The following is a 22,917-nucleotide window of genomic DNA, read 5'->3' as shown; positions in this document are numbered from 1 at the left end:
AATGTCCAGTGTCAATTAATACTAAATAATAATTCTGAACAAAAAACAAATATTAATCTTTGTGATGATTTATTTTTTCCATTTTCCAAAGTTCTTTGAGGATCGGCCTCGTTCAGAAGGCAGAAATTATTTTTCCTGCGACCTTTGCGGTACTGTGTTGCGTTTCTCTTCAAGATGTCGTCGGTTTTTTTGTCTTTTTCCCGCCTCCGCATGCGCTCTCATCCAGACACGCGCACTTTCCCAGTCACGCCCGCACACACACACACAACTCATCCGTCCATTCTCTCGCACACGCGATACGTTCAGTCGGACTCCTGGCCCCGCCCATTCGAGGAGAGACAGGTGAGGGGGCAGCGGGGTGGAAGGGGCTTGAGGATGGTCGCCCAATCAGAGGGCATTCTCGTTAGGAGATGAACCTGGCTCCTCTGCGCTGAGTCCAGACATTCATACACAATGAGTCCATTCACACTCGTGTCTGATAGACGTGGCCGATTGGTTGGGGTGAGAGGGGCTAGGTGGCGCCCTCTCGTGGCGGAGGGGGGGGGGAATTGCAGAATTGTGATGATTTGTGTTTCATCTCTGTTCATAATTATATTCATTTCTGCTTTTTTCTCGAGATATTTCAAGATGTCTTGATTTCCTATTGGTAAGTGTCCACGGTTCCCATCCACATCCAAGGTTTGTTTTTTCTTTTCTTTCCGTCGTTTGAAGTTTTCCCGGAAGTCGACGGCGGCGGCTCCGATAAAAACAGAAGTTGCGTCAGCGTGTCTTCTCAACGCAATCGATGTAGATGTTTTGCTTCTTTTAAAATTTTTTTCCCCTTTTTTTTTTTTTTTTATTTATTCATTTGCAACATGTAGCCACTCATTCTCACTCGCACCCACTCGCCATCTCAAACTTCATTTGGGCTGGTTTCCCCCTGGAATGCCAAATGAAATCCACATATTTTTCTCTCTCAGATAAGATGCAGCCATGGATCCCACGAGCCAAGCACAATGGATCGAATTTCTCACACTCGCTCTCTCTCGCTCTTTCTCTCCTAATTGGTTTATGTTGAACAGGGTGCTGCATCGCGAACAAAACTCCAGAATAAACCCCCCCAGGGTGACGTCTAGAACTGGAACCCCTTGGCTGGCACGTTGGCTGCGTTGAAGCCGAAAGTCCCGCCTTGGATGGCGTCTGGGACCAGGCTGGTGTCTTCGTCAATCTGAACAAGCAACAGAGAAACGGACCGTCAGCAGCGAAAAAAAACAAAACAACAAAATAAAAAGCTTTTGTCACTTACATCATCGGATGAGAAGTACTGATCTATTATTTCATATGCCAATTTGTAGATATCTTCATTTTCATGATTTTGCAGAAGCTCAATTTTTTCCAGCCCTGCAGAACATAAAAGGTCAAAGGTGATCCCACGTTTAAAATGAAAACAAAAGCTGTGCAGAGATAACGGCGGCTGCTGAACGTACCTCCGCATTCTTCAATGAGATTGGCAATAGTTTCCGCCTCGTCGTCGGCCATTTTCAGGATGTTACTGAGGCCGTCGAGAACGACCTGCACGACCTGAGCGTCCTTAACTGTAAGCAGGTTGCAGAACGGAGGGATCACCTGCATCTCTATGAGGTGGGCCACCTGTGGGACGACACATTTCAGACGAGGAATAAGTCTTTGTATGCGAAGAACTCATTTATATTCACTTTCAAAGTGTATTATGGCAACTACAATATTTATATTTATCAATAACTTTTTCAAACACACAGGTGCATCTAAAAATGTTTAGTTACCACAATTGGGTGTACATGTTTTCCTTCCACTCAACTTTCCATTAATATGTACAAAATTAGTACTGTGCACCATCTTTTTCAGCGTTGACCCAAGCATGTCAGTCAGTCCTGTATGTGATTGCGTACATGTGTCACATCCAGCCCTACATAAATACTTTAGTTGCTATCTAGAGTCTAGAGAGTATCTGGGCCATACTAAGAAAAAATAAACAAAATCACAAAAATAAAGTCGGAATATTACAAACCTAAACTCGTACGAACATAAAGTCGAAACAGTATGAGAATAAAGCCGTAGTAATATGAGAGCAAAGTCATAAAATTACGACAAGTCACAATATTATGAAAATGAAGTCAATCATATGACTTCATTCTCAGAATTGTTTTTTTAACATCTTTTTTATGCAGATAAAGCTATAATATTTGAAGTTTGTTAATAGGTAGTTTCATTCTGCCACAACTGGCCCTTTACAGACATTCATGACCTTAAAATCAGTGACAACCCCTGATACAGGCCATAACATAATTTAAATAATTCTTATTGGTACAAGGCATTCAGATTTTCTGAGAAAAACTGTATGCTATAATCAAAGTTAATTGATAAAACTGCTTAAATTACAGAATGAACGTATGCGTTTTCTGTAAAATTAACTTTTTTTTTAACTCAACAGAGAAACACACCAGGCTGTCAAACCAGCTTTGCATCAATGAGAGCCTGTAGGTGTTTTGTAAAAAAAAAAAAAAAAATCAACAGGGACAAGTATTAACATGAGCAACGACATTTTACCTGATCTTTCCTCCCACTTATCGTCAGGTTACTGATGGCCCAGGCTGCTTCTTTCTGAGTCCCAAAGTCACCCTGAAATGAATAGATTCAACATAAGCACCATATTTTATTTTTTATTTAAAATTGTCTTCCCAACAACAAAGCAAACGATCCGCACCTTGTCGAGCAGGTGGATGATCATGGGAACCAGCTTTGCATCAATGACGGCCTGCACCTGCTGCTGGTTGCCAGCTGTGATGTTGGACAGGAACCACACTGCCTCCTACAGGACAAGGAGTTCAAATACAGGAATGAATCCTGACAGACTGGTCACATGCTACTTATAAACTGTTCAAAGGCTTGCAAAAAAATTAAAACTCATAAAAAGTGTTTATGAGGTGGATCAGAATCCAGAGGTCAACCCGGATGAGTTGACCTCTGGTTGAGACGAGCGTGCTTGTGGGTGGGGAGTTGGGTGATTTGAGGCTCTAATCATCGTCCAGTCACAAAAGAGGCCTCGTTTTTTTACTGACTGGTCTCAGATGCACTCCGATATCAGCAGAGATTTCTCAGCACCCTTTACTCCTCCGACCCGTGAGAACACACATTCACTCTGACACACACAGCTAAACCCCGCCCACCCTGATCTGTCACTGACTACAGTGGCCGGTCTTCTTCGCCGTCTTCATCCTCACAAATCTTCCTGCTGGCTAGTCTACTGGCTATCTAATACTACTCCCTAACCTCTCACACATGACAATCACACCTGCACAAAGTCTCAGATTTCATCACTTCCATACCAAAGGTGGAGTTTTTCCAACGATTGTCGGTGTGGCGTGAAAACGAGACAGGTTTTTACCTTGTTGATCTTCTCTTTGGGGTGAGTGAGGAGCGATGGGAAGTGGCTGAGGGCGTCGCAGTTGAGGACCACCTGCGTCTGCTCGTCTGTCCCGGTCACTATGTTACCGACGGCCCTCAGCGCAGCGGTCTGGATGTGGAGAGGAACCGAAAAACACAAACTTACAGGATGAGGAGGTGTGAAAGTAGTTGCAGTGAGAAGAGAAGTAAAGTTGCTGCAAAGTTTTTTAAGAAGCAGAAATAACTGTTCAGATCTGACTAATGTTGGAGTTTCTAGTGAATAAAGAACAACCCAACACTTTGTGAACAGAATGCTTCTATTTAAATAGTTATGATACAGCAGCTGATTTTTCGCCTGACAGCCAAACATCCCAAATGTATAAGGAGTGTGCATCATGTTCCAGGCAGCAGCAGGGGGCGCCGTCTGTCAGCGCTGTGCCTAGGATTGGTACATGGTACATGGTAGACTCTAAACCATCTTGGTTCTTCTTCATACCTGAACTTTAACTTCATGATGACTGAGCAACGGTACCAGGTGAGGAACGATGCTAGAGTCGATGACCATTTGGATCTGCTCGTTCCCAGCATCCGTCAGGTAAGACAGAGCCCAGACAGTATCCACCAAGATCTGGAAAGAATAAAAAATAGATGATTTTTCTATGCTGCTCTTCTGATCTGTAATGGTTTAGAAAATAAAAATAAAAATACTAATTTGTTACTTACACTGACGTCAGTGTGGTGGATCAGCACACAGAGAGCAGGCAGGATCTGGAAATAAGTAACGCTTTGATTATAACTTCACCAGGTGATTAACAGAAATTAATCATGATCACAACTCAATCTTTTCACGTGAAGCTGTGGTGTCCTTTAAAGGACTGAGACCTGCAGATAAACCAGTTAGGAGCTCTTGCAACATAAATAAAAATATTCACCATTTGCAGGGTCTCTGAAATAAAACAGATATTTCCCAAAAAAATACTTCCACAAAAAATAATGTCGTCCCGATAAGCAACAAAATAATTGTGCCTATAAACACACAAAGGTTGGGTGATAACGGTTATATCAATTTATCAAATTTTCCCATTTTTGAAGATTTAATTTTTGGAAAAATTGGATTTTTACTCATTTATAAATTCCTTGGGTCTCCATAGTTCAGAGTGATGTTAGTTCACCCAAAAATTGCCATTTTGTTTGACAAGCATTCAAGTTGACTCAAAGGAAAAATGATCGAAATAAAAGCCGGTTTTTAAGATATTTTCTGTCATTTATACATATATTTTTTAAGGAAAAAAGTGAGGGAAAAAATTTGATTAAAATCAGAAATCAAATTTGGTATTTAAAAAAAAGGTCAGATTTTATTTTTAAGTGACATCACTCGGCCCAAATCCATATTTTATCTCCACACACACACACACACACACACACACACACACACACACACACACCCACACACACACACACACCTCTTGGATCGTCTCCATCGGAGGTGGGGGGTCCTTGTGGCGGCACAGGTTGACCATGACCCAGGTGACGTTGCGGAGGAAGGTGATGGGGATTGAGGGGCTGATGAAGGATAGCAGGGGCTTGACCACTCCCAAGCTAATCACATAGTCTCTGCACTGTGGGCCGTCACCTGAGTACATGTACAGGAACCATAATAAGTTAAAAAAAACAAACAAACAAACAAAAAAACACTTGCAGGCAGGTTGCTTTGGTTTGGACGAGCACAACGATACGGCTTGGAAACGCTGCACCTTCTGACATCCTTTGTCAAATATAAAATGCGTGTTTTCTCATCATAATCTTTGTGAACAGAGAACAGGATGAAGTCAGTGGTTACTCACCGATGATGTTTCCCAGGGCCCAGACGGCCTGTTCACACACATTCTGGTGAGGAGAGTGGAGCAGCCTCAAGAACAGCGGCACGGCGTCTTCACAAAACAGATTGTGATGAAGACAGAAGTCTGAGTACACAAGTCTTTACACAGACATGCCAAAGCAAAAAGTATATTCTAGCTTAATTCAGAAGATGTAAGTCTTGTTTACATAGTTATAGGTCTGCAGAGGAGAACCGAACGGCTAATAAACACACGTCTACTTCAGGTTGGGTTCAATATCTTTTGAAAGTTCTGCTTAAAAGAGCCGTTACTTTATCATTCACACCTCAGAGTAGCTTCTGGCAAGTTAAACACTTCAAACAGGCTGCTTGAAACCAAGTATATGGTTTAGACATGCAATCATTATCTAACGAGCCGCCTGCAGTGTTTCAACATCAGATTTTCCCATTGGATTCACTCGGAACCGCAGGACAATCCAGCACTAATAACCCCACCAGCATCGTTAACATGGTGCTACCTGCAGAGCTGTGACATGATAAGAAAAAGCTAAACTCTTCAGGTAAAAATTTATGAGGTTCCTTTTAAAAATTAATCCATGCAGTAGGTTTCGGTGTCCAAAGAGAAACTCATGCATTAGGCCAGGAATCAAATCTATGAGCCATATTTTGAAAATTACTACATATTTTCCAGGGTTTCTCCAAGTTTTAGGAAGTCAATAGAAGATATTAAGACCCTTTAAAGCCCACACAGTTTCTTAATTCAGAAAACAAATTAGTTTGCATATTATATTGAAATCACTTAACAAGTTAAGCCAGGTCCATATGATTTTGTTTCAACTCATCTTTCATGCGTCACCATGATATTTACACTTGGGGTTGCTTAATTTTAACTTCTAAGTATATAAAGTAAACTTCACAGCAAATACAGACGGTGGGGTTTGGTTTAGGAGTAAATATTAAATCTCCATTTCATCATGACCAAGAAGCTCATAGTGGGTGATATTTTAATGTTTGAATTATAATGTTTTGACCTCAATTCTCTAAACCGGAATTAAACCATTTTCATTTTCAGAACAAACCCTTATTTGCATCCCTATTCAAGAAGCAACTGAATTCGTTAAAAAGTCAGTGTGGAAAATATGGACATATCAAAAAAAGAAAAGGTAAAGATTTACAAATAATATAACTAAACTGAAGGTTATAAGATCCTGCAGAAAATCTGCTTTTTATGCAGTTTCCAGAAATGAAACGAATCGTGGAAATAACAGTTGGTCAAAAGCTTCAGGGTGACAAATTATTAAAAGATAAACCCTCTGTTCATTTTTGGTTGGAAACCTAATTTCCAAACAGCAACAATCCCAAAAATCTCTCAACTACGTTAGATATGGGTGGGATATCACTTTTAGAGCGTAATTAGCAGAGTTTAAAAAAATAAATAAAAAATCTGTCATACTGTTTCTACAAATATCAGTATAAATACTGTGATTTTCCTTCTACCCTGGGAGAATTAAAAACACAGACAAACTTTCTCCGGGTCGATCCTATTGTTCATCCGAACAAATCAAACAATGTGGAAATAAAAGGATTTGATGTCTGTGGCAGAATTGAACTTACTGGACTGAACCACAGCTTGGGTTTGCTCTGAGGTACCCGACGCGATGTTGGTTAGAGCCCAGGCTGCTTCAAACTGCAGAGACGGGCTGCAGGGGAACAAGATGGACCGATTGATGAGGTGGGACTAGGCAGCAGAGTTCGACAATATCAGCAGGATGATTAGTCGCTGACTTTCTTTGGAAAAACTAGAGCACTTTTGCATAACAGCAGAACTGTTCGGATGAGTCAGACGAAATCCAAGCAGCTCATCTGCATAACACTGAACAGGACCAAGGAATGAGGCTAACCTTGACTATAATTAACACAAACTTGGAGGGAAGGAAAATAAAGCATGAGTCATTACTGCAGGCAGATGCGCAGACAGAAAAGCAGCTAGCTTACTTGTCATCTCTGTCCAGGCAGTGCACCAGGATGGGAAGGATCCCAGACTTAATCAGGTCATCTATGGGAGGATTACGGTCACTGGACAACAGCTTCCTGTGAAATTACAAACAGGGTTTATGCAGGTTTCACCAACGCACATTCAAGACTTTTTCAGATCATTAGGAATTGAAAATAAGTCTTTTATCACAACATAAATGTACAAAAGAAAATGGAAAACACATAAATAATTTGGGTTGGTAAGAAAAGTGAGCCAATGGTGAAGACGATCATCCTCCAGCCGACTGATAAATGTAGATTTACATTTATCCAAAGTGGCTGTAAAAAAGCTAGCTAGCTCTACCTTTGCTTTCCTTTAGCTAGCAAAGGTTTATTAGCAGATAGTTTATCGATAGTCTCAACTGTCTCAAGTTGAGTCTGAGTGCAAGTCAAAGTATTAAAAAAGTTTAAAAAATAAAATTACAGCTTTAAAGCGGCTTAAATGCATAAATTTAAGCTGCTTGTCCTGCATAAAGCAAACATCACAACAGAGAAACGGCTACCAGAATCATCAGGGTTGATGATTTGCTACTGGGTTTAGCAAATGTTTCGTCCTGATTTAACCCAAGACACTCTGACATGGTGACTAGTTCTGCTGGCAGATTAGCTCACTTTTTAACATGGGAAACTGTATTGTTTATGTGAAATAATCTGCCTGCAGATTCATACTTTTTAAAAAAATCAATATTAAGGAATTAGTTATTGAAAACAAGCTTCTATTTTTGCTAAAAAAGTTACCTGTAAGTTAGTTTTGTCTCATTTCAATTGTACCAAGATATTAGTAGTAGAAACGAGACTAAAACTACTTGGTAAGACTTTGTGTTTTTGCAGTGTGGTCAAAGTTAACAGCATTTCTGAAACCCATCTGTTCTGTTAGACAATGTTTATGAGCTCTGTTTTTAGAACTCAAAACAACAAAACCAAATCATCAACAGCATAGCATTATAGAAAAGACAAAAAAACAAAAAACTCCTGAAATGTGAAGGAGATTGATCCGATTATGAATTTTGGCAGCTTTCCGCTCCCCTTCTAAAGGGCGACATGAGAGAAATGCATGGCCTTTTCCAGCATCCATTAAACAGATGAGTCTGACTGCTGGGTTGGGAAAAACTGTCAGGCTCTGAGACTGCAACACTGAAACACCATTTTACAAGAGCCAATCAGCCATAACCAAAAGGCTTGCTGAAAATAAAAGCGATGGTGTCCAAGTGCAGAATCAGCAGCTTATAAATACACCTGCGTGGCAGATGTGAATCATTGTTACAGTCGAGCAAAAACTCTTTTTACATGGCAAACAAACCCTCAGCAGGATGATCAGTGAAGTTAAATGGCTGCAAAGTCCTGCTTGTTTTTAACTATAATGTGCAACATGTGACTTTTTAGACCAAACATCAACTGAACAGAAACATAAATCCTGAAATATCTTCATTTAGTTTTCAGACTGCTTTGGTAAAAATATCTTACTGTGTAATCGTACAAGAATAATTTAATGATATGCTAACAGTAGAAATGTAAACAGACATGAGCTGCGTTTCCTTACCTGGCAGCCTGAACAGCACTCAGCTGGATGCCCTGGTTATCACTGGTGGCATTCTGCAAGTCAACATAGCAACTATATGAGCAGTACTGCATTTAAAAGAAATAAATACATCGATTTAAAAGGCGCAATACAATTTCCTACTGGCACTGATTTGAACAGTTTTAAAATATTCCAACGTTGCTGCATGTTTAAAAATGCCTGACTGAATAACCCAGAAATGAATTTAAAATATTGAAAACTTACTTGTACTATTGTTTCAAGAGAGGTGTTTTGCTGCAAAAGAAGATTACAGAGATTAGCTTCAGAAGAGATGTAAAATAAAACGTGTTAAACATTAAACACCAGAATAAGAGGGAAGCTTGAAAGGTCGTCATGGTGCGTTTACTGACAAATAGTGAACAAAGAAGGCCTCTTGACGTTTTGCATATTATAAGCTAATGAGGAGCACAGACACATAAACATCACTGACGTTTCGCTTCAACAGATGTTTTCTACACCAAACTTCACCAAATACAGGGCACCTTAATCGTCCTTTTTATAGAGTTTCTACAGGTTTTACCAAGTCAATTTTAAGACTTTTTAATGCCTTTTCAAGACTTATGAATTGAATTTAAGACCTATATCTCCACAGAAATGTACAAATTTCTTCCAGCCAACTAGTGACAAATTTGCACTTACTCGTGATAAACCCACAAAGCTAGCTAGGGTTTATTAGCAGCTAGTTAGCGGTAGCCTCAACCGTCTTGAGTCATAGCATGAAATTAAGACGTCTTAGTGCGACCCAAACATTTGCCTGACTGAAAACTCCAGCGAGAAAATAATATATATATATATACGAGATTAAATAGTTCTGTCAATGCAAAATTTAAGAATCGTGATTAAAGTATTTAAGGTCAACTTTTTAAAAATTAATTTGAGACATTTTAGAGGCCTTAATTTTAGATGCATGAACTTAACACTTTTTAAGGCTGCGGGGATACTCAGCTTTTATCACCCACTGACCTCGACTTCTCTCTTTTAGATCAGATTGCTGCCATCTGACAGAGTTCTAGGATCCATTCACACCCCAATTTTACACAAACTTGTTTCCATTTCTACTCTGCCTACCCATATAACAAAAATACTGCTGAAAATCAGTTTATTTCTCCTGGTAGTTAAGTATTCCTGAGGAATTATGATGGTGACTATAAAATGATCAAAAGTCACCAGTGATTTCATCTAGAAATATGACGTTGTCTGAGGATTCATATTAGACCCTTGTTCACTTATTGGGGTTATGTTTCCCGTTTGAGTCACTAAACTCTTATTACGTTTGAACTCGTTAAATCAGACTATGTGCAGAAGATAGATATAATATTTTATATTACTGGTTGTTAGCGTGCAAATGAAACGTCCTCCAGTCAGATTGGTCATTTGAAACCATTACTTCAAACAGACAATGCGCTAAGAGATTCAGGTAAACACAACAACCTGTTTAAGACCGTCAACACTGAAATTTAAGACCTTTGTCTGAAATTTATAGTAGTAGTGACAAGCCTTTTAGCACAGAATGAAAACAGCATCGTACGAGTTGACAACAGAAGTGAGCCAATGGAGAAGATGAACATTATCCAGCCAAAAGGTGCTAAATTTACACTTTACCTGCGATATATTTACACTTTACAAAAACTAACCAGCGGCTTGTTAGCCGAAGCCGCAGCCACCTTAAGTCACAGAACGCAATGATTATGTTTGCAGGTGACTCAAGTGTTTGCCTGGCAGAAAAGTTCCATAAAGCAAAAAAAAAAAAAAAAGATTTATGAATAAAAACAAATGTGTCAGAAAAAATAACCCAGGCATTACTGTAGACGCCTTTCAACATTCCCACAGCAGGGACAAGGCCTCTCTAAAGCCTCTCACCGAGTCTGACCAGTGGGCTTTTGCTGATATACTGCCAAAAGCAGCCTTCAGCACCGTAAAGTAGTTACAGTGATTGACTCTCAACAGCTGAGTGGACATTTTAATCCCACAATGCCACCAAACCCAGAGACCTTTACTGAAGGTGGGAGTCCTGATCGATCTCCCTCCTCCCCCGCCACCCCGTGACATTTTTAGTGTGCAACACAGACCGCTCTGATGTTCGCCTCGACTGCATGTTCTGAAAGACGGCCACGGACGGTTTTATGATGCAACAGCAAAATTAGGGCTGCGCAATATTTAAAAAAACTGGAAGATTAGCATAATTGGCAAAAACTGTCACAATTATCTCCATTTTCCTCTCTCTTCTCTTCTTCACCCCACTACTCAGCTCAGTCACTTCAATCTGTACTGATTGTGCAGCTAAATCCCCTTCATCTGGCCAAATATACCATTGGCATGCAGTAGTAATGCATGTGACTTAAAATATTAGCTGACTAAATATTGCTGCCTTTGTGATTCCTTTTGATGCTGCGAAAATGATAGAAATTCGATACATTGCACAACTCTAGTACAAATGAATACTATTTGGTGGAAATAATCCCTAAAAACAGTATACAGTGAATAGTTCAAGTTCTGATGGTAAACTTAACACCCAAAAAAGGAAAACTGATTATTAATACCTATGATTTCAGTCTGTTTTTATAGACCGTTCACAACGTCCACAAAGGAATAATTTAAACGTGAACAAGAGGGACGAGGTTGGCTACACTTTACACTTTGATTACGTCGGTAAATCTCATGAGATTATTTCTGAACAGTGATGTATTCTCAAAGTACCAAAGAAGCCTCACATGAGCAGCACAAATTCAAATATTAAGACAAAAATTGTTGAGTGGATTTTTAGACAACGACCAGACTGAAAACAGAGAAATAAAAAATAAAAAAACGTACTGATCTGAAATCTCCATCAACATCGGAGTCCTCGCACACGTCTTCGTGGGGAACGTTCCTCCTCTTCAGGAGGTGCTCATCTCTTTTGTGCTGCGGCGAAACGAACAGAGTAAGTACTTAATAAAAACTCTGAAATATTTATAAGCTCTCAGATTAGACACAGAAAACTGTCTAACTGGGTAGTTTTAGTTGGCGATGCAATAAGACCGAGAGATTACCTTTCTGAGCTCCACCACTACCTCGGTCCTCTGTCGTCTCATGGTCTGCAGAAAACATATGAACATTAGACTGCAAGAAGAATCTCAACCAATAAAAGTAAAAATGATACAAAATCACTGATCGTACAGCAAAGTTAAACTCTACAGCTGGACACGGCATACGAAGCCATAATGACCTATTGCAACTTGAGACGGGATATTTTCACTTAGTAAATATTTTAATCTGCAATAACAGATGAATTTCTATGATTTAGATACGACTCCACCGCAAAGACTGAACGAGTCTAAAATACGTATTGACAACAGTTGTCAATTAATATTTACCCAGTGCAAACGTAAATAAAGTATATTGAGGTTTTTAATAGTTTTATGTATCTATGGTTTAAAGTTTTCTTCATGTGAAGCAAGAGAAACCAAAAAGGTGATGGGAACTTTCCTCGACTGCATGGAGCTACAGGAACAGCTCGAGAAACTTGATTATTGTGAACATTTTAAGTTTGTCGACACCCTTTTCAGAAAGTCTAACTCTAAAATTAGAAACAGAAATGTTAGGCTTCTGAAAAGTATGTTCTCTTCGATGCATTCATTATATTAATGGGGCTCCGCTTGCATGAATTTACTGCATCAGTGCGGCATGGCATGGAGGCGATCGGCCTGTGGTTCTGCTGAGCTGTGATGGCAGCCCAGAGAAATGAAAACTTTATTTTCACCTAAAAACAGAACTTTGGACCCCTGAGCAACAGTCCAGTTCTTTTTCTCCTCAGACCAGGAGAAACGCTCCTGACGTTTGTCTTTGGTTCAGAATTGGCGTGGCATGAGGAATATGATGTTTGTAGCCCATGTGGGATTTGTCTCTTTAGATGTCGACTCCTTGTGAATCCCCCCAAATTATGGAGTAGATTTGGATTTAAAAAAAAATCATCCAAGCTGTAGTTATCCTTGTTGGTGATGCACCTTTACCTTCCACAAGTTTTCCTTTCACTCAGCTTTCTATGAAATTAATATGCTTTACTTTTCACAGTAAGTTTTTGACAGTGAACTTTGGATTTTCATTGTCTGTATGGTATAACCATTAAAAATCATAAGAAATAAAGGCTTTGCATATTTCACTTTACATGTAGTGAATCAATATAATAAATAAGTTTGGTAAGAAGTGTGCTGCAGGCTGACTACTCATGCAAATACCTGGACTAATTCACAACCTAGCATCAGTTTAGTATATTGGTGTCACTCTGTAATTAGTAACTTTTGAGTGTTTATTATAAAATTTTGCTTATTTTTGTTTAATTCTACACATAAATACCAAAATATATAAACAACATTACAATAACTGTAATAATTAGTATGTTTTTTGTAGCAATAGTTGGAAAAATTATTGCTTTTCTGCTTTAACTAAAATCGGTAATACAATGTTGCACATTTTATTACAAACTTTGGTGGAAAAGCATACTAGTGTGAAGCTGGGATATCATCCCTGAAGGATATGAAAGTCTATATTTTGAGTCTTCTCATGTTTCTTCAGTCGGTCGTGGCAGACGGACACGCGCTCACACTGAACCGGTTCTGTAAGACGTTTCTGTAAGACGTTTAAAGAATCGTTCCTTTCCAGCACTGCCAACAGTTTGCTCAACTCAACAGACCCGCCACATGCTTCCACTGGAGAATAGTTTGCCTCAAAGACAATGATGGCAATGATCTAATCAACTGAAATGCTGATTAAATCATTAATCAGGATGATTTTTCACTAAACTACATTTTAAACCAAAATGGCCTGCACTGTACTTCAGCAAGGATTGATTAGGGGTGTAGGTATTGAATTTTAATCTGCATACGAGAAGACTGTATTTTATTATTTGCCGACATCATTTCTGATTCTGAATTGGACCTGTTTTATTTCAAGTTGTGTGAATTTCAGAACAATCATAATTGATCTGGTGTTTCACTTGTGGCCAGAATTAAATTTAGTCATGTGTGTCTAAACACAAGGCCACTTATACATTTAATGGCATTTAAATGACCAGATAGTTTTGGTTGGTGACCAGGTGCTTGCTCAGAGATAAAGGGCGTGTTCAATATTTACATACCTCAATGTATAGTTGCTACCACGCTAAAAGACGACATGACCCCTGAGCCCCGTCTCACTGACAGAAAGTAGTTGTCAAACACGATGTATGAGTATTTCGGAATCATACACACCACCAGTGAGCCGATCTAGACGAATATCGACACCCACCGGCCTCCATGAGACCCTGACACGCCGAGCTGACTGTAAATCACCTGGCTATGTATTGATCCGACAACAGCTAGCATGTTTAGCTTTCATCTGTCAATCATTCCAACTGAAAAAAAGTAGATATTTGGGATTTAAGCGCACGCAATTTAAACACGTAGTCAAAACGTAATTATTTACACCGACTTTACAGCAACGTAACAGGGCAGCTAAGAAGCTAACTGGTTTCCGCCATTGTTTTTGATTATCGGGACGGGGGATGGGTGGAACTGCAGCTACTACCAAGCTAAGCAGGTTAGCCTGCTGCAGTGCTAAAATGACGTTAATCTGCTGTCATGCTAACAAAGCTATAAGGGGAATACTTCTATTCCAGTAGATTAAACATTTACATTTACTGTATATACTTTTAGTTATATGGGTTACATTTGACACCGAGCAAAAAGGAATCGGGAAATGATATGCTTCAGTTGAGCTAGCATGCCCCCAGCGGGCCTAGCTCACCCAGCGGACGCTTTTCTGACATGTTTAACAAGCAGCGCGGTCTGCTGGGATAACGAAACCAAAAACCCAAACGTGGAGACCTCCACGGCGAGGTCAGCCGTCTCCACTGGGTTATAAGTGAAGGCCCCGACCGGGTTCAGGCACCAGAGTTCCCCGATGAGTGGGAATTAGAAACGACGTCACAGCGGAGTAGAGAGGCGAACGGTGGCCGTGAACGCAGCAGCGTTGGCGGCGGCAGCGCCGACCGTAAGCGGAGACTCCTATCAGCGGCACAACTTTTACCTCCAAATCTCGGCCCTTATTCTTGAAATTCTTCAGCCGCTGGTTGTCCAGTTTCTCGTTGTCAGCCATGTTAGCGCTTCTGGGTAACGTTGAATAGAGTTAGGCTCTTGAATTTAGCTGGTGAGCTACCCCCTTTTCTGGTTCTCTTTTCGTAGCCTTTCGTTAGCTGACTATTTTCTACTGCTGCTGTCCGCGGTGCATACTGGGAATGCCGGGTGGTGGAGGGCAGCCTCGCTCTGGCGTAGAGGAAGGGTGGGGAAATCCCCCTCACTCTCATTGGTCTCTCTGCTCACGTCTGGGTGGTGGGAGCGCCACACCTTATGGGTAATGCCCACGCAATCTTTTTTATATATATATATATATATATATATATATATATATATATATATATATATATATATATATATATATATATATATATATATGGGATGTTTAAATGTTTTTAAAACATTTAAACATCCCAATATTTCAGAAAATAATCATGTGCTTCAAATTGGAGTAAAATTAAAAAGTACATTTATTTTCGTAGCTCAAAAGTGAAAGTTATATGGAAGTTGTCCAAATTCTTTGGTCTTCTTATCCAATCTACTGACATCATAAGAACACATTAACACTAAATTACATATTTTGGGTTGAGTCGAATCACCAACTCAATAAAAATCAGCATAAATATGTATATAAATCTTTATTGATTGATGTACTATACAAAACTAAAGTTCATCGCCATTTGCAAATTAGAAACCTAAAACATTTGTAAAAAAAAAAAAAAAAAAAAAAAAAGGCATAAAAACCATCAGCTGCCACAGACAACAGCTTTTTTGATTACTGTGAAACTAAATCCTTTCGACCTCATCTTGATCTTAATGTCCTCTTGAGTCTGTCTCAGTGGGTTTTTCATTAGATAGACCATCTTTCTGAAACCTTCTTCAAGACCCACTCCCATGGTGGCTGAACAGGGCTGGATGAACCACACTCTGCCGTCACACACTCTCCTCAGGTCCAGTTTCTGGCAGAGTGTTTCTGGGCTCAGCGCTCCTGGAAGGTCCTGTTTGTTGGCCAGAATCACAAGGGGAACTCCTTTTAGACTGTGGTTTCTCAAGATCTAAAATGTAAAGGAGAATACACTATTATTGTGACGTGAAATACCAAGTTTTAATAAATCCGACCACTTAGAAGCTATATTTCTATTCTTTGTAATATGAGCCCTTTTTAAAATTGTTTACCAACAACAATAATTGTTTCCAGATCCTTTGCTGAATCGTTTAAATCCAGTCACAACTTCTCACCTATGCAGTAAGTCTCCCTGAATCTCCAACGTGTTAATGTTTTTGACCTGACATGAATGGTTGTCAATAGATGTCAACATTCTCCTATAAATTATCTCATTTTATGTATTTAGAACAGAAAAAAATATACTGAATTTATTTTTTTTCCTTGGCTGTTTATGGTTTTTCAAGTTTGTCTCTGATTGGCTGATCTGTTACCCCCTGATGACTCCTCCTCTGGAAGCTCTAGCTGTTAACAAGGTTTTAGAAATGTTCAGACAGTAACACAAAGAACCAGAGAGTGACAATCTGGTCACATTTGTCTTATTTTGTGCTGTGTTCTTCAAAAATGTTTGTTTTGGATTGTTTTTCTCCACAGCTGCATGTCTGTCCTTTCATCAGAGAGAAGGACTAAGGTGAGAGAACCTTGATGCGGAAACAATAATCATTTCAGAGAACATAAATATCTTAATCTGATCCAGAGAAGCACTGTTTACACTTTTACCACTTCTGGTTCTTCTGATGAAAACTGATGGTTCAAAGTTTATTTCAATACTGAAATCCTTGTCCTTGTTCCTTTCTTCAAATTAATATAACTTTTAACTCATAAAACCCATTTCTTTAAGCTATTAAGAGATCGTAAACTCCTCATAAATCTTTTTTTAAATTCTCTTTCATAAACTCCCACTCTTGAGTTGTAAATGTAATTTGCAAAGTAGAATTACAATTAATGTTTATTTGTCATTTTTAAAATAATTAGTACATAGAAATTAATTTAATTAATAAAAACAATTATTTGCCATACTGATTATTTGAAGGCTAATCATTGTAGATGTAATCTTAATTGAACCTTAAATCCTGAGAAATATGTAAAATCTTGCTTCTTTATTTGTGATTATGTTTGATTATGAGACTGATTCATCTCTGTGCATTAACATACTTTAGAAAAGGATTCACTGCTTCATCTCATATATAGGATTTTACATTCAAAAACTAAGATTTTCTCATTTTAGGTGTTGAAAGTTAAAACTTGTTGCATAAACAACAAATGAATAGTTAAAAAAAACAGCACTAATAATCTAAGTAGTTTAAATTTATTCACACATTAGTGAAATAATTAGGTGTGAAATGCCAAAAGTGAGCGGACAAATGCTCACTGGTCCCATTACCTGGTGCAGCTCCTTGCGGGCCTCATCCAGCCGCTTCCCATCCCCGCTGTCCACCACAAACACCAGCCCAGCTGTGTCCAGGAAGTAATACTTCCAGTGGGGCCTCATATTCCTCTGGCCCCCGACGTCCCACACCGTCAGTCCCACGCTGCCCCTGTCCGTCTCCAGCATCTCCACGTTGAATCCCACAGTGGGAACCGTGGCGACGCTCTCGTTGTACTTGAGCTTGTAGAGCAGGGTGGTCTTCCCCGAGCCGTCCAGGCCCAGCAGGAGGACCTGCACTTGTTTCTTTGGCTTGGATCCATGCGTGCCCATGTCTGAAGCGTACAGCTTAAATGTAAGCTACTCTGTCTGCACACTCAGTGAGAGAGGTCCAGTCTCTTATGAGGACTTAGTGATCCCTCCCCTCTGTTGGGATGCAACTGCGTTGCTTTCGGTAAAACTATTTATACCAGACGTGACGAAGCAGCTAAGAGGGACGGCATGCATCCCTCCAGCCAGCACCTGTTCCAGGTCGTTAAGCGCCAGGACACACAGGAAGTTTGTGCTTGAAACGAGAAGATTGTATTGCTCTCAAAGTGTTTACATCATTTATATTTTGGTCGCACTAAATGAGAGAAGTCTGGCAGCGGCTGTAAGTTTAGAAAGGTATGTTTGTGGAAGTGGATCTTCTAGAATTCTCACAAGACTTTTATGGTGGAGATTTGTTTTTAATTATTGAGAAATCTAACAAATGTATGAATAGACTTCAGTAGTTATGAAAGATACGAGGAGGCATATTTATGTTAGGAAGCATCTGTGACGCGAGGCTTTTTAGCCAGTATGAATTTTGCTATAAATCCAGATACATGCCGTCTTTCATACCGTTAAGCACCTCATCACATTTCGTCTCATTAAAACGACAAACACAAATTTGTTTTAGCGGAATTTCATGTGATTCATAAACACAAAGAAGGGCGTAATTGTGAGTTGGATGGAAAATGTCACATGGTTTCTAAAAAAGGTTATGCGTGTTTGTGTTTTGGACGCTCTGAGTCAGTCAATGTTTCGTAGAACGAAGTTTTACAGCCATTACAGCTCCAAGACGTTTTGGATCCATCGCTAACTTTTCACCCATGTTTCTTTGGGTGAAACAAAGAAACAGATTGTACACAGAGTATTTAAACATTGATGTTCAAGTGTTGCTTAAGATTTAGATATATGTTTAAAGCTTAGGATATTGTTGTATAACCCATCTCTGCTTTAAACATCTTGCTGTGTTCCTTGGAATTTGTGATGCCGTTTGTCCGCTAATGTTCTCCAACAATCCTCAGAGGCCTTCACAGAACAGCTGGATTAGATTACACAGAGGAGGGCTCCGTCTGCTGACCAGGTGAGTTCAGAGTCATCTGGTTAGTGGCAGTGAATTTTATTTAGGGGTATCAGAGCACACGTCAAATAAAATCCCAATGAAATACACAGAGAACTGAGGTTGTAATGTTACAAAATGTGAAAAAGTTCAAAGTGCTTTTGTTATACGAAGGAAAACAAAGTCTCAAATTAATCTGCAACAACTTTCACTACATTTTTATATTCATAACAATTGTATTTCTTTTTCATTTTAAAAGTTTACCTTGCTGTGCTTTTTTTAAGCAGTTTTATTAGCAGCAGTCAGACTTACAGCCCCACCGCATTAATGCATGTCTGCTTTTCATTTCAATAGAGAGAGCAAAGACATAAAGGCGCCACACCTTTTACGGTTAAAAAATTCTGTAGCATAAGCAGTGCAATCATTCAATCACTCGATAGTTTGACAAGAGAATAAAAACGTCAACAATTAAGTGTTGTGGTTTGAATTAACGTGACTTGGTGTTTTTGAAAAGTTAGCAAATCGAAATGTCTGGCGTCTTTAGTTTAGATTTGTAAAAAAAAAAATGCACACAGACTCAAAATCATCATATTTATATTTTTGTTATTTTATTGGAGCTTCCATTCCTTTTCCAGGATATAATGTACACTACATTTTATAGTTTTTTGGGGTAGTTATTCACAACACTTTCCTAGGACTACTCATGTTTGTAATTTGAACTACAAATGATCTTCGTTTAAAAAAAAACTAGATAAAATGACAATCATTGCTTTAATTTCACCATTATGATTTACAGCGTAAATTAACATTGTGTGTGTTTTTATTTTTACAGTTAATTAAAATCAAGAAAAACAAGTACAAATGCCACAGACATTCTGTTAGATACATTATTATCATTGTTATTATTAAGGAAAACACGTGAAGTTTCCCATGTTTGTTTTTTTAATCTGTGTAGTTAACAGCGTGTTTGGGTGATATTAACACATTGACAGTATGTACATTCATTTTACAACTTTGTGTCTCCCAGAGACGTTCAATGCTCCAACATTTGGATTTACAAGATATGACAACAAGGTCGAGCCTCGTCTGCGGCGCGATCGCCTGCTTAAAAACCACGAAACGAGACGAGCGCTTTTGGCAGCAGAACATAATAATAATAAGGCAACAGCGACACATCTTATTATCCAAAAATTCATATCATTTTAACTTGCTTAAAATTTGAATGTTTGTCTTAGTAAAAGGTGAAATTGTAATCCAAAAACATCACTTAGCAATAACCTGTCACAGCATAATCGCTATTTTACTGTAGGTGTAACAAAAATATGATGTGAAAATTAACTAGCATGTCTATTTCATATCCACACTAATGAAATTATCTTGTCAGATGTATTCAATCAAATTTACATATGTCTGGCTTTATTAAAGTACTTGTAAGTCAGAAAACAAGGGAAATTTTTATGGACAAATTAGCAGTCAGCAGTAATGAGAAGTACTACATTACTAATTCACTGTGTACAAAGGACGACTGACTCAGAGACTTTTCGTTCCTCTCCGACACGCTGTGGTTATGATGCTCCACGTTTTTATTACTCACACAGATCTGAGCTGTGCTGAGGCAGCAGAGCTGATCAATATCAGAGTTAAAAGATGCGAACAAGAAAATCCATCAGAAACCTGGCACTAAAAAAAAAATAGCAGAATACATTAAAAAACAGGGAAACTCAACCCAAAGAGTCACATCCACTAAATAAAAGCAGTCAGTTCTGTTACTGAACAGGTTCAGGGGTCACATAGGCAAAATTAGCATTTGTGTCGTTCATGACGAGAATATTTAATACTTTGTGAAATAATGAATGTGATGTGTATTGGCAAGAGAAATGTCAAGCTGGATCAATCAGAAAAAAATAGATCAAACATATAAAATATATTAAGAAAAGGAAAAATGACAGCCATATTTTTTTGTCAATTCCATTCAAAAACACTTTATCTTCCCTAAAGGGAGATTAAATGTTGTAACTCATATCATTCAAGTATAGGGCTGCACGATATTGGGGAAAAAAAAAAAAAAAAAAACTTACATTGCAATTTTCTCCCAACCCTCTGATATATTTAACCGTATGAAAAAATACAGGAGATTTCAACAGATGACTTGATTAAGACCTCAAGTTACACTGCACTTTTGCCATCTTGTTGACAATTAATCTGCACTGATCTTACCTCTTTATGTGAATATTACAAGTATGATTTTTGTCCGTATTTGGGAGTTCATCTTTTTGTTAGATTTGCACTATATTGGAATATTGTGCACTAGTGAGAATGTTGGTAAATATTGCAATGACGAAATCAATTGCCAAATATACCTAATTTCTTCTCTCCTGTCCTTCTCATCTGAGCTTCCAATACTCTGTGAGCGCTAGCATTCGGGTAACATCATTAGCCTCCTATGTGAACATTTATAACACTGAATAATGTATCAGTCAACAATTACTATGTTCCAAACAGTCCTTTGCGATGTAAATATTGCACACATTCATATTGCGATGGTGATATATTTGCTATAAACTGTGCAGCCCTATGCAAGCATCTCCAAACAGCTGTTGTGGAACGTGATGCTGTGGGCAGGAAGGATCTCCTGTAGCAGTCAGTCTTGCAACAAATCTGACGAGGCCTCTGACTGAAGGCCGTTGCTGTATGAGAGTTATGATAACGAACAACTCAATTTCCGGGAAGGAGAAATTATATTCCACAGTAACATGACCTGGATGACACAATTAGCTGCTAGGAAGCACTGCCGTATGATTAGAAAACCGGGCAGAGAGATGTTGGAGTAGGGGATAAGATCTTTGCCTACTAAGATCTCTCTCTGCCCGAAGTCTCCTTTTTCAACTCCTCAGGGAATTGAAACATTAAGAAGCGAATCAGCTGCTTCCAGTTGTTAAAACACCTTGTTGCCACAGTTACGCATCAAAACTGTTCAAAAGTAAAATGGAGCAGAAATCCTTCCAGCTGCACAGCATCCAAAATCAAAAAGAATAATTGTCCAAACATGCAATGCCTCAACCAAAACCATCAAAAACAGACATAACAAAAAGAGCGAAATCTGAAATAGCTACTCCAACATGCTGCCATCGCCACTCTAGGAAATCGGTCTTAAGCAGCAAGACAAAAGAGACTTTTATGTTTTTGTTTAACATAAAGAGAAATCTGCTGGAATTTCTTCTTAAAATTCTCTTTTGAAAGAACAACTCAATCTCAAAATTCCTAGCTTGTACGAAATGTAATCTATTTATTTGCGAAACGGCAACCCTGCTCACATTAGCGTCCGATAGGTAATACCTATCCTAAAATCAACCAGTCTATGATTTAAAAAAAGCAAAGACGATGGGGGATGCTGATGTGAGGTTTGAAGAGCAAAGTGCTGTAAATATCTGTGGCGAATAGTTCTCACTCAGTTGCTTCCCAACTGATACCCTTCGCTCAATTCCTTACTTTTTTTCACCCGTCTTGCCTTTAAATTTAACCACCATGACGGTGATGTTGTCGGGGCAGCCGCGGTAGAAGGACTGGAGGACGATGCTCTTGGCTCCGAAGTGTGGCTCGTCCAGTCGCTCCCTGATGAAGCGGACCGCCTCCTCGTTGCTGAAGGTGTCCCACAGGCCGTCCGAGGCCAGGATCATGAACTCCGGCTGCAGCTTGTTGAGGTCAAAGGACATGATGTCGGGGTCGGGAACGATCACATTGAGGTTTTTCAGCGGGTAGTCGCCCAGAGAGCGGGACATGGCGAGGATGCCCTGGACGCGCCACGAACCGTTGAAGCTGATGAAACCGCCTGCGGAGGAACCAGCAAAAAAAAAAAAAAATGGCAAGGTTAAGAGTGTTGGGGTGATTGACAGAAAAGTGAAGAAGAAGAGCACAAATTCTCATTGATTGGTACATTGATTTTCTAACCCTGGAAATGATCTTCAGGTGACAGAAGGCTGACTGTCAGTGTGTTTATGTGGCTCTGAAGGTTCAGGTCTGAGTCCATCCACATCAAGATTTCAGACCTGATCTCTAGTTTCTAGCTGCAATATCTGAAGCTGCATGCTGACTCTTGACCGTTCCTCTTTAAGTCCAAACATAATAGCTGTTTGGACTCTCAGAAGTGTTTGCGTTGGATGCGTTTCAGTTCATGTCATGTGTTGGTAAAACAGCTGGACCTCGTCTATAGCTCTCGGATCTGAAAAAAGGGAGCCGCTCTA

The 22,917-nt window shown here is 39.3% G+C and overlaps 3 protein-coding genes across 3 annotated transcripts in view; all 3 read right to left on the bottom strand.

The window, feature by feature from the left end:
- Positions 1 to 200: 200 nt before the first annotated feature.
- Positions 201 to 15,179, bottom strand: kpna4 (karyopherin alpha 4 (importin alpha 3)). The gene is made up of 17 exons (XM_015041411.1): positions 14,895 to 15,179; positions 11,882 to 11,926; positions 11,664 to 11,753; positions 9,057 to 9,086; positions 8,814 to 8,866; positions 7,235 to 7,330; positions 6,854 to 6,939; positions 5,247 to 5,333; positions 4,866 to 5,035; positions 4,126 to 4,170; positions 3,899 to 4,030; positions 3,404 to 3,532; positions 2,723 to 2,827; positions 2,566 to 2,637; positions 1,467 to 1,629; positions 1,286 to 1,380; positions 201 to 1,207 (listed from the first exon to the last, which is right to left on the bottom strand). Exons 1-17 carry the CDS (start codon positions 14,961 to 14,963, stop codon positions 1,112 to 1,114), a joined length of 1,563 nt encoding a protein of 520 aa, XP_014896897.1. The 5' UTR covers positions 14,964 to 15,179; the 3' UTR covers positions 201 to 1,111.
- A 405-nt stretch (positions 15,180 to 15,584) lies between these two features.
- LOC106952944 (ADP-ribosylation factor-like protein 14) lies at positions 15,585 to 17,728 on the bottom strand. Its single transcript, XM_015041410.1, has 2 exons — positions 17,329 to 17,728; positions 15,585 to 15,996 (listed from the first exon to the last, which is right to left on the bottom strand). Exons 1-2 carry the CDS (start codon positions 17,641 to 17,643, stop codon positions 15,688 to 15,690), a joined length of 624 nt encoding a protein of 207 aa, XP_014896896.1. The 5' UTR covers positions 17,644 to 17,728; the 3' UTR covers positions 15,585 to 15,687.
- Positions 17,729 to 19,262: 1,534 nt separating this feature from the next.
- Positions 19,263 to 22,917, bottom strand: part of ppm1lb (protein phosphatase, Mg2+/Mn2+ dependent, 1Lb) — a 56,948-nt gene continuing 53,293 nt past the window's right edge. The window contains exon 4 of the mRNA XM_015041409.1: positions 19,263 to 22,505. Coding sequence (XP_014896895.1) covers positions 22,162 to 22,505 — 344 coding nt within the window. The 3' untranslated portion in view covers positions 19,263 to 22,161. The remainder of the gene's footprint in view (positions 22,506 to 22,917) is intronic.

The sequence above is a fragment of the Poecilia latipinna genome, unplaced genomic scaffold, assembly GCF_001443285.1.
Source record: "Poecilia latipinna isolate Pla-1442-1.1 unplaced genomic scaffold, P_latipinna-1.0 Scaffold549, whole genome shotgun sequence".
Classification (NCBI taxonomy): Eukaryota; Metazoa; Chordata; class Actinopteri; order Cyprinodontiformes; family Poeciliidae; genus Poecilia; species Poecilia latipinna.
The sequence above is the reverse complement of the archived record's forward strand: the minus strand, read 5'-3'. Positions and strand labels throughout refer to the sequence as shown.

Excerpts from the sequence above, each read along its gene's own strand:
- LOC106952944 (XM_015041410.1), bottom strand. The coding sequence starts at position 17,643 with ATGGGCACGCATGGATCCAAGCCAAAGAAACAAGTGCAGGTCCTCCTG. Across the intron at positions 15,997-17,328 it reads CCCGCAAGGAGCTGCACCAG|ATCTTGAGAAACCACAGTCT; the intron begins GTAATGGGACCA and ends TTTACATTTTAG.
- kpna4 (XM_015041411.1), bottom strand. The coding sequence starts at position 14,963 with ATGGCTGACAACGAGAAACTGGACAACCAGCGGCTGAAGAATTTCAAG. Across the intron at positions 8,867-9,056 it reads CTCTTGAAACAATAGTACAA|AATGCCACCAGTGATAACCA; the intron begins GTAAGTTTTCAA and ends GTTGACTTGCAG. Across the intron at positions 6,940-7,234 it reads TGCCTGGACAGAGATGACAA|CCCGTCTCTGCAGTTTGAAG; the intron begins GTAAGCTAGCTG and ends GTTCCCCTGCAG.